The following is a 12,513-nucleotide window of genomic DNA, read 5'->3' as shown; positions in this document are numbered from 1 at the left end:
GGTAAAACTATTCTTAGATTCTGATAGTAAAATTATCTATCACTGGTGGTAAAATTATTCTTAGAATTAAAATAGTGATAATGTAAATTATTATGGCGAACCTAATTATTAAATGATTTTGCATTCACTTCAAAAAATGGATGGATTCATGAATATGACCATAACTATCAAATGATGTCGCATTCACTTTAGGAAATGGACAGATTCATAATTTTTATTAGCAACTCGTTTGTCGCATTCACTCCAAGGAATGAACATTCATGATTTGTCATTAATAGCTATATATCAGCAATTTCACTTTTCAATCAAGGGACAAAATATAATATATACTACATGATAGCAAATTTTATATTAAGGTTGATTTTTAAGGAATGAAAACATCGAATACATATCAACCCACTTACCTGATTTGCTACGACCAAAAATTAAAAATCAACCATTGAAATCCTTTTAAAGCTTGGAGATGATGAAAACAAATAATATCAATACTTACTTGATTTGCTAAAACCAGAGATCAAAACCGAATCGTTGAAATCTTTCCGAAACTTGAAGATAATGAAAACAAAATGATTCTAAAACTTGAGAGATCATATCATTATGTTGTTATGAAATAAATCTTAAGAGAATAACCATAAGAGAAATATAAAAGAAAGTATTTAAAGAAGTAAGAAAATCTTATTTAAGTGTGTGTCTGCAAATGAAGTGAAGGGACTTATTTATAGGCTAATAACCCCTTATCTATATTGAATTTATAAGATGAATATAATACTAAGAGATTAAATGGATGGATTAAATCCTAATGTTGATCCAATTTAATTTACATCAAAATCTAGATATACATAGTATTAATGGATATTCACAGAAATATTCATTACAATTAAAAGCATTACATATCTATTCTATCAATATATATTTTTTAAATAGAGTTAAAAATATTTAATTATTTGTTTATATTAAAACTTAAGCCTTTTGGTGAAAGAAAGAGAAAGATAAAGGAGCAAAAAGAAAATAAAAAAATTTATTATCATATTTTTTCTATTTTTGCTAATTTTTAATTGATTTCCTTTTTAGATATTATTTCTACAAATGTTAATAATTTATAATTATTATTACCTTTTAGAAAAAAATACACAACATAACAATTTATTGATTTATACTTTAAACGTGAAAATAAATTAGCACCTCCAGCGATGGGGTTCTCCTAGTTTTTACATCAAAGCAAATTATTATGTCTAAATGTGGCGGTTGGCCTTTCCAATAAACTCATATTTTTGGAATCATGGAATCTTGACGAATGAAGGTGATTTTCACTTTCAGTCAAATCTTTGTATTTTGTCAAAATAATGAGTTTAAGTAATCCTTGTAAAATACTCATTACATCATTTTTGAATAGTATGTCAATACAATCAAATACTATTTCTATATAAATAACGGATAACTTTTAACATCGTTAATGATTGAATTAATATTGTCAATTTTAAAAAATATAAAAATTTAATTTTTACAAATTATTGTACAAGATTAAGTCTATCATTTTGACAAAATACATGAATTATCTCAATTTTTATAAATTATTATATAAAGATTAAATCTACCACTTTAACAAAATATATAGATTAATTACATAATTTGACGCCCTTCAAAAAAAATTGCATAATTTGACATCCACTCCCGAACAACTAATGCCAAGCGTAGACACAAAATCCAACTATATCTGTCTATCCTTCAAAGCCAGTGGCTTCACATACTCAAAAGAATAAGTAAAGAAATAAGGAAAACAAAGCACCATGAATGTAGACAAACTGAAATTAATTCCAACAATTATTACTGCTTTTGGAATCTGATTGAATTACTTTCACCTTTTTTCCATGAAAAGAGTGTGAATTGAAGCGTAACTGCAGTTTAGACCAATGGTCTTCTATGGCAATTATACCAACCACTATTCGATGCAGCACCACCTCATAAGCTTTTTGAACCTGCTAGTAAATGATCTCTTAAGCGTTTCTCAAGCTTCATGTTATTATATATGTGTAAAGTACCAAGCATAGCTACAATAGGCTCCAAGGAAAAGGAATTCTATGGCTTCTTTCAAAGCATCCATGCTCGCTGCTCTTCCTCTTTATCACCTCATCCTTCTGCTTCTTTTCACCTCTTCCCACCATATCAGCAAGCCTGTTTTCGCTGACAACAGGCTGATCGAGCTGCAGTGCCACAATGCACAAGTGCCAGCAGTCTGTATCCAATGCCTAAAATCCGATCCGCAGGGAGAAGTCGTATCCGATAACGTAGGGATAGCTACCATCGTCTTAAAATGTCTTAGCAACAATGCTGAAACCTTGGCAAAAAACATGTCCAGTTTAGCTTCGGGTGTCCAAGACAAGAACATAAAGTCTCTATTGCAAGATTGTGAGCAAGGGTTTTCTCAAGCGAAGCACGATCTATCTACAGCCACGGATCAGTTGAAGAGGAAGGATTATGATAAGACCAATCATTCCGTGCGAACAGCACTTGAGCAGGAGGTAACTTGTAACAAAAATGTTTTGAGCTTGAAATTGAGGGTTCCTAACCATGTCCTCTTTGAAATGAGGGTTTATGAAGATCTTTCTGAAGCAGCAATGAGAATAATCGACAGGTTCTAGCTTGTCAATCATGTTAGACAATAATTTTGAATTTCAGTGCTTGTGAGAGTGAATGAAATGAGGAAAGAAAATAAAGAAAATCATATTTGTCTCCATTCTTAAAGATTTTTATCCTAAACCCTCCTCTTATTTGCATAGATCTTTTTTTTAACTATTTATTCAACAATACCAACAAAATAACTCTTAAATATGCTTTCAACCCAAAGTCTCTAAAGTTATATCTTATAATAGAAGTAAAAAGAGAAAGAATAATATAAAAAAATTACGATATATACTAATACAAGAAAAAAATTGACCAAATAATAAATATATAGGTAAGGCGGCAATATAGGGGAAATTCCAATGCGAGTACGCATCAAGTCTTACTCGTCATTTTGAAAGCCTAGTACGGACCCATCTAGGCCCGCTAATAGACTTAAATTTTAATTATTAGAAAAGTAAAAAATTATATTGATATTTTGAAATTTATAATTTATTTTTGAAATTGAATTAAATTAAAATCAAATATTTATTTTAAAAAATAATAATCATAAATCTAATTCCAACTTAAAAATGCTATTCCAAACTAGACCTAAAACCAGTTAAGATGGATGCCTTGACTCGTGAATAGATATAAATAAACATTGTTAATATCGTTTTGGCTACAAATCTTGTAGTTATCAATAAGTAGCTTTATTTCAACAATTCGAGATCTCCTTTGGTATCAAGAAAGTACATCATTTTTTTGAAAATTAATTAATTAAATCGGAAAGATATTCTTGTATTTGGCATGTTACATTCTTGAGAATGTAACTTTACCATTGACTAGGGATGTCAAGGAGTAAGGTACCCAAACTCGATTACTTAATAGCGTACCTATATCTTACAATTATCCAAATATTTTTTAAATTTATTACTCTAATTTGAATCTTAATATATAACCACTACTCGATAATTACTCAAACTCGTTTAAAAATCTAGTTATGTAAAAAAATTATTAAAATGCTTTTTATGGGTACCTAAGTACCTAAACCCAAATTCGTACCTGTATTCATATACAATAATATTTCTCATTCATATTCTATATAATTCATTAATAATTAAATTTATAAAAGTACACAAACAATAAAATTTAAATTTAAATTTAAACAATCAAAAACAAATATGTCAAATATTAATTTAAATAATTAAAAACAAATATTCAAATAACAACTTAAACAATATTACAAGTTTACAACTAGGCAACAACATTACAAGTTTAATTAACTATATGGGTTTGTTCCTAATTACATGAAATTAAAAAAAATAGTTAGGTTTTCTACGGATTTCCAACGGATTAGATTTCGTTGGAAAATTCCAACGGAATATAATCCATTGGAAATCCGTCAGAAAGTTTGGCCGAGTAAATTTTTTTGATGTCTTAAACTTTCCGATGAATTTCCAATGGATTATTTTCCACTAGAAAATTTCAATGAAAATCTGTTAGAAATTCCATCAGAAAGTTTGGTGGGAGTATTTTTTTTTTTTTGCATCAAAAAAAAATTTTGACAGATTTCCAGCGAACATTTTCCATGAAAAAAATTCCGTCAGAAATTCGTCGAACAAAATTAAAATAAATTTCCATCTTAATTTCGTTGAAAATCCATTGGAAATTTCCAACAGAGTTTTTTTCGTCGGAAAAAGCATGTTTTCTTGTAGTGTTAGAAAGTGAAATCATGCTCTTCTGAGAATAATTTTACAGGTGAAGGGCTCTAAGTCAAAGAAAATCTGTGGGTGGCAACCGAAAGTGACCTAAATCCAACTGCCAAGAGGAATTAAATGCTCTATAGGCTATTGATTATGGAGGCCATGTGTCTCGGTTTGTTTTTTTTTTTTATTTATTATTTATTATTAGTTATTATTTGGGAAAAAAAAGTATGTGTCTACATAAATGAGATAGTGGATCTCTTTTGTAAAAGCTCTAATGATGGGCTAATGTTGAAGGTAGACTTTGAAAAGGCTTATGATAGTGTTTGCTGGGAGTTTCTTGATTTCACTATGAACAAAATGAAGTTTGGAATTAAATGGCGATAATGGATTTCAGAATGTGTTACCTCTGCTTCAATTTCTACCTTATTGAATGGAATTCCCATGAAACCTATTAAATTGCAAAGAGACCTTAGATAAGGCTATCCACTATCCTCCTTTCTGTTCAACATGGTGGTAGAGATGTTTAGTTGTATGATGTGCAAGGCAAAGGAAAAAGGTATTTGTAATGGCGTTGAAATTGAGAATTGTGGGATCAAGCTTACTCACTTATAATTTGCAGATGATACTCTATTATTATGTAAATCTAATATTACTGAGTTGCTAAGCTTGAAGAGAGTTTTAAGGTGTTTTCAAATTGTATCTAGACTCAAAATCAATTTTCAAAATACTAAATTATTTAGTGTTGGTGTTAATGAGGGAGTCTTTGCTAGATGGGCTTATTAGATTCATTGTAACGTTGGAGCTTTGCCTACTACTTATTTGGGTCTTCCTCTGGGATTCAGTAGCAATTCACTTAAGACTTGGAAGCCTCTAATTGATCATGTCAAAAATAAATTGGACGGTTGGAAATCCTAGCTTTTTTCACATGGTGGAAGAATCACTCTTCTGAAATCGATAATTAATAGTTTACCAATTTTGTCATGCCCTTATTTAAGATGCTTACTCGAATAAGGAACGAATTGAATAAACTTCAGAAGAGGTTTTTATCGGCAAGATCAAATAACAATCGTGAGGTACATTATGTGAATTGGGACAGCCTATGTACTACAAAGGAGAATGAAGGTTTGGGTTTAATTGACTTAGAAATAAGGAACTCTAATCTACTGACAAAGTGGTTACGAAGATATGGGAATAAGCTAGATAGTTTAGGAAGGCAAATTGTGGCAGCCAAGAATGACTACGAACCTTGTGCCCTCCTTCCCAACCTTGTTGTTACTCGTAAATGCTTAAACACTTGGAAAAAAATACTATCTCCTTTAATGCCTATTAATAATTTTTTCTTACAAGTAATAGCTAATTTAGGGGTTGTTGTAGGTGATGGGATGTCCATATCCTTCTAGAATAATTTATGGATGGGTAATTTGGTCCTAAAAAATGAATTTCTAAGGATGTTTCCATTGTCAATTCAAAAAGACGACAAGCTTTGTGATTATGGGAATTGGCTCGATGGTGGATGGCAATGGAAAATAGACCTCAGAAGAAATCTTTTTGGTTGAAAATTTCAGCAATGGACACAGAAATGGAGTCTTCTTAAAGAATTTACACTTGGAAAAAATTTTTAAGATGGCGTCATTTGGAAAGCTACATCAAGTGGTAAATTTTCATCCAAATCATTTTGTCAAATTGTATGCAATCAATACTCTGTGAATAGAAATTTATGGTCAAAAACATGGCTTGGATATGCTCTTACAGAGTTGAGGTATTTGTTTGGCAATTGATGTGACAAAGAATTCCTGTTAAATTAGAATTATTGAGAAGAAACTTCATTGGAGACGACCAGGTAACTTGTTCGTCTATTTAAAAAAAAGTCTAAGCACGTTCTTCATCTGTTTTTCTCCTACGAGGAGTCTTGGAGAATATAGAATATGTGGTGTTATGATTGGGGAATAAAATGTGTCACTCATGAAAACCCTAGGAACTTTTTCCTATCATGAAGGGTACTTTGTGCTTTAGGGAATAATCATAAGGTATGGATGCTAGGCTTTTATGCTATTGCTTGGACAATTTGGTTATTTCGTAATGAGATAGTCTTTAATGAAAAATTTTGAAATGTTTTTCAAGTTTACGACTTAATCAAGTTACGTGTAGCTATGTGGAGTAAGGCAAACTGGTTGGACTTGAGTGAGAAAATTGATGATGTCACGAATCGATACTCCCTTCGAGCCCGTGACAACCGCCGCGGTGTCCCGGTAGACATTCATTGCCCGGAATGTCAAACCAAAATCTCGCAAAGCTTTATTATCAGTTTCTCTGTTCCCTTGTGAGCAACCATTGTCAAATATCGTGTTCTAAAAGATTTTAAGCTGTTTCCAACTTTAAACAAATAAAATATTAATTTTTCGTCTCACATGGGTATTTTGATCATTTTTATCAAAAATTTTGAAATTGGCTAAAACGTAATATACAAGTACAAAACACATAATTCATATTCAAAATGAGTTTAAAAGTCTAAAATCTTCATTTAAAACGAAATTATGGTTATTTGAATATAATAAGAAAATAAAAGAAATATTAAGTAAAATTTTCTGTTTTCTTATAAAACAATATTTATAGAGTTATACGTGAATAATTTTTATAGCGTAAAAGCTAAATAAATTTATACATACTGAAATACAGTAAGCCAAAATATTTAATTTAATTTACAATAACAAGAGGGCCCCCGAATAAACAAAAGTAAAGAGGACTGTGAACCTACGGTTTGGAAAATGCAGATCCCACTGTAGTCCTCGATGAGATCAGCTATCTACAGTCTATACTGAACCTGAAATGGGTGGAAAGGAGGGTGGTGAGATTATAAAATCCCAATGAGTAAACAAACATCATCATAAACATCTAGAGTTGAGTACATGGAGACAATAAAGTAAATCATCATAAACTGGGTTATAGCATTAGAACACATTTTGTTCAAAACACGTAAAGAGGCTTATGAATCTCATAAAAATCTAGGCTTGTGCCATAAATCCATTCTCGGGGACACCTTGGCCGAGGCATCCTACCGAGACCGCCAAGGCTATTAAAATTCACATTTCACATAAATCATGTTTTTGTTTTGAAAACATAGCCGTTCCTTGGCGTTGGCTGAGTTCCCCCTCACGTGGTGGTTTAGCGTGAAGTGAACCCTAAACTTTACCCCAGGAGATACCCTACGCGCCTCTCCGTTCGAGGTAAGAATATAATGGGGTTTACCGTGCCCCTCTAAAAGGCTGGTCCACAGAAACCCCCTACTGCAGTGATTAATTAATATATAATCCACCATATAATAAAACTCAATAACATGATATGGCAATTTTGTAATTCGTAGTTTTTCAAGGTAACCAAACAATTCGCATTTCAATACAATTGCCAACTAGCCAATCATGCTCGATTTATCATAAGCCAGTTAATTTAAACAATCAAATTGCCACAATTAACAGTCTCCGTGTACTCTATTTTTCAAAATCACTATTAATTTCAAAACAATTTATAATTTAATTTCATTGAAACTCATTTATTCATAAAACATGAAAATTTATCTTTTTAAATTCCTTTTTCCATAGAATTCATGAAAGCATCTAAAAACCACCCTAGATAATTAAAATGACAGTAAGTTTACTCACAATGTCTAGAATGCAGACTTTCGAAGCACTCTGTCTACTGGTCCTCGGATGCAATTTCCTTGCCTTTATCGGAGGACTCACCACCTTGACACAGTACAAAATCGAGAATTTCACCAAGTTGGTACTAAATCAAAATTAAACTAATTTAGACTACCAATGCATGATATGGAATGCAAAAATGCACTGGTAACTATCTAAACCCGGTATTGGCCTAATTCGTCTTATCACCCGATTAAATTCCTAACGCGTCCATTTAAACTCCAATTTAATTCTTTTCAGTTTCTATACCTCAATTGCACCCAAATTAACTTAATGTCCCTCAGTGTGGTGCAAATTATCAGTCTCGATAGTAAATTATGAAAATACCCCTAGTGGGTGAAAATTCGTATTTTTGCTCCGAAAATTCTCATTATTTTTCTAGGCTCATTATTCATCATTTCTTAACCAATTATACTAGAATAAAAATCAAACTCATCCTCACTCACTGCATGATAAATTCAGCCATTAATGGTTGTGGGAGAAAATAAATTCTTTTCTTGTTGTTTTGTTTCTAAATATGCTAAACTAACTAAAAACACTAACATAAATTAAAATCAAATAAATCCAACAACTTTCTCTCTCCTAACCCATTTTGATCAGCCAACAATTCATCATAAAAACATGCAATTTGAGCATGGAAAATGAAGAGAAATGCTTAACGAAAATAGATTTCAAGCTTAAGTTGAAAATCTTACCTTTTTCACTTGTTTTCCTTGATTTTCCACACTTTTTCTCTTGAAATTCCTCACCTAGGTTTTGTTTTTCCTTTCTTTCCCTCTCTTCCTTGCTTGGCCGAATATTTGGGGAATAATGGGCTGATTTGTGCTGATTTTTAAGTTAAATAATAAAATATTTTAAGCTTGACATATGGTATTTTCTAATTGGTCTATTTTTAAAATTTAAGCATTTTATCTCCACCACATGATTAGTCAAGGGTCAAAGATGAAGATAAAGGAAGACCATGTGCTGGAAAAAATATCCTGATGGTGGAAAATTACAATTTTGCCCCTAGGGTGACAAAATTACCATTTTACCCTTTTACTCCAAATTATACCGAAATTAAAATTTTTCACTTCTAAACCTCAAATCATACTCCTATAAGTCAAATTATACTCCAATAAGTCAAATGGGGTCAAAAAGCTTTTCTAAAATTTTCATTTTGTCCCCAAGTGGCAAATGACCATTTTGCCCCTAGTTAGTGAAAATTTCGATTTGACTCTAAATTGATCCTCAAACTCCAAATTACCATTTTAAGTCATCCATGAACTGTGAAACTCTTAATCTCACCTTAAAATTTCTATTTGATCTAGTTCGAGGATTAAATAAACTTTGTTGTACCTCTAGGTACAATACCGACTTTTGTAAATTTTTCGAGACTCTCCTAGCATGCAATCATGCTATCATCACATGTATGTCATGAATAGTATTTTATAAGGTCGGGCTTTACAGATGATATGTTTCCAAGTTCAAATATAGCTACATTGCTTTAAAGACCTATCTCAATTAGACTTGATGTTCAATGGTACATCCCACCACAAGGATGGGTTAAATTTAATGTTAATGGTTCTGCATTTGGGAACTCGGGACCAGCTGGAATTGTAGGTGTATTGCGAGATAATAATAGATCCTTTTTTATTAAATTTTCTAGATCAATTGGTGATTGTGACTCAAATTATGCAAAACTTCATGCAATTAAAAAGGCTTTTTTCTTATTTGCAAATTATCTGCAAAGTAAAAAAGTTAATTTGTAGATAGAAAGTGATTTTATGAATGCAGTTCGATGGATTACTAAGCCTATAGAAGCATCATGGAGCTGTAGGCAATGTATGGTACAAATTTTTGTTTTTCGATCATCAATTGTATGCTAGAAAATATCACATATTTTAAAAAAAGGTAATGTTGAAGCTGACAAGTTAGCCCAGGATGGTGTTGGTCATGATGTGGAACTCTTGGAAATATTGAACTCATAATTTGGCTTGATGGGGACATGGGACGTATTTTCAAATTGAAGAGTTTGATATATCTGCAAGTTATAGAGTTCTATCTTAATTTGATTTGAATTGAAATAGGACTTTAACACTCTATTAGATATTCAAAAAGCTGAGTGGGTATTTTTGCTGTGCGTTATTTAGGAATATTTTCAAGTTTTGACAACATTTAGCCCTCATTTGATTGTCCAAATTCAAACATGAGAATTTTGTCTGTGGCTTGCATCTAAATGGGATTCACTTAGCTATTTGTTAGCTAAATTTGGACAATTCGTGGCCTTCAAACAAGATGGACAGCAACTATAGGGGTTGTTTAAGGTTAGACAGCATATTTATATGGTCTAGACGTTGTTTGGTCAGTAGCTTTAAGGTCTGTTTGAATTTGGATAGCTATTATTCAAAATTCGGACATCCCTAAACCCGGTTATTAAAAGCATAGGGATTAGTTTCTTGTATTTAATTACTATTTATGCTTTATTATTTGTCCTCATAAAATCCATAGGTAAATTAGTTATGGCTCTTAATAATAAAATTGCATAATTCTCATAAAAACAAAAACTAGACCAAGCTCAAACTTGATAGCTTGAAAAGAAAAGCTCAATAGCCTGATCTTTAATAAATGTTACAATATTATTTTTTTTAAGATTTTAATAAACACTTTCTCATTTATATCAAATATTACAATGTTATCTTTTTTACAATTTAATACCTAACAATCACTTTTTCAATAATCAAATTTCATTAAAATTATGAAATGATAAAACACCAAATGTCAGCTTCTTCCTTTTTATGTTAAAACATGTTATCAATTAATTGGATCCAACTACGTAAATAACTAAACTTTTTAAAAATATAAAATCATGAGAATTTGTTATCTACAATTTTATTTGAAGGCTTCTCTCTAACAATTGTTAGCCTTTCCTCATCAACATATACCTTAATTGCTCAAGTTGTATCTTTCTATTAGAGGTGTTCATGAGTGGACTTGAGCAATCTCTCAATCAAGTCTAATGGATTTGACTTTTTAAAAATTAATTAAATTTGAGCTCATTTTTGTCTTCTTAAAAATTTGTATTATTATTATTATTATGAAAATAATAAAAATATTTTTTAATCATTAGTTTAATATTTATCTATACTTATAATTGTTAAATGAGATACGTATCATGTATCATAATTTTTTTAATATCAAGTATCGTATTATAAGATACAGTAAATATTAGATTTTAATCTTTTGTTAATTAATGGTAACATTGTAAATAAGTGCAGTGGTATTGTTGTAATTAGTTTAGTAGTCAGTTTATAGTTTTGTATTTCTCTTCTTCCCATGTACATATAAATACTGCTTGCTCTCTCATATGTAAATTAAGTTTGAGATATAAAATTTCAGAGCATTCTTTTCCAAATGGGTCTTCTCATTTTCTTTTGTTCTTAAGGTTTCAGCCACCTACGATCTTGGTTCTAACATGGTATCAGAACATATCGATGAGGCTTGAATTATTTTTTTGATTTATTTCATTAACCTGCTTCGTTTGTTTACAAGTTTCTTGATTCTCAACCTTCTTGTGATGTTTCATTTTTGTGTTTCCAGAAACCCTAGATTTGTGATTCTTTTTAAATCTATGACATTTTCTTCTAAATCCTTTGATCAATTTACTTGTTTGGCAATTTGATTGTGTAGTTGTTGAAAAATCATGGCTAACGTTTCAACTTCGAAGTTCCTCTTCTCTACCGTTGATGATCCTCATTCTCTTTATTATATTCATCATTCAAATCATCATGGTTCAGTGATGATAAATTCAAAGTTAAATGTGAACAACTATGCTTCATGGAATCGATCTTTCATTCTAGCTTTGTAAATTTGAAACAAACTAGGGGTCATTAATGGTACAATTGTTGAACTTGACTCCAACGATGAGATTCATGTATAGTGGCTGAGATGTAATAATCTAATAGTCTCATGGTTGCTGGAATTGATTTCTCCTCCGATTGTAGCAACAGTTTTCTACATTAACTCAAAGGCACAAATCTGAGAGGTCTTAAAGAAGCTTTTTGCTTAGCTTGATGATTCACGGATTTGCAACCTCTAGTTTGCTCTTTCCAATGTCACACAAGGTACTTGAACAATCAATTCCTATTTCACTGAGTTAATGCTATTTGGGAAAAACTTACGAATTTTAAGCCATTACCTCATTGTGACTGTGGAGATCGCAATCTTGAATGTTTCCAGAAATATGTTGACCAGTTGACTAAGGATAATGTGTTTGAATTTTTTAATGGCCTGAATGAATCATATGATGCATTGCGGTCGCAAATCCTATTAATGAAGCCTTTTCCAAGCCTTGATGAGGCTTATAATATGATCATCAGAGAAAAGAGTCAGAGGAATTGGCGTATGCAATCTCATCCTCTAGTTGAGGGGTCTGCTATGATGGTAACAAGTGAAAAACGAAAGAAGTTTAAGTTTGATGTTACTTATGGCCATTGTGGTAAGGTTGGTTATGCCAAGGAAAACTGCTACAA

General features: G+C 31.2%; 1 protein-coding gene across 1 annotated transcript; it reads left to right on the top strand.

Annotated features, from left to right (window-relative positions):
• On the top strand, positions 2,057 to 2,734 carry LOC18594660 (pectinesterase inhibitor). The gene has a single exon (XM_018124629.1). The coding sequence runs from the start codon at positions 2,079 to 2,081 to the stop codon at positions 2,637 to 2,639; it is 561 nt and encodes a 186-aa protein (XP_017980118.1). The 5' UTR covers positions 2,057 to 2,078; the 3' UTR covers positions 2,640 to 2,734.

Source organism: Theobroma cacao, chromosome 7 (genome assembly GCF_000208745.1).
Source record: "Theobroma cacao cultivar B97-61/B2 chromosome 7, Criollo_cocoa_genome_V2, whole genome shotgun sequence".
NCBI classification, from domain to species: domain Eukaryota; kingdom Viridiplantae; phylum Streptophyta; class Magnoliopsida; order Malvales; family Malvaceae; genus Theobroma; species Theobroma cacao.
The sequence above is the reverse complement of the archived record's forward strand: the minus strand, read 5'-3'. Positions and strand labels throughout refer to the sequence as shown.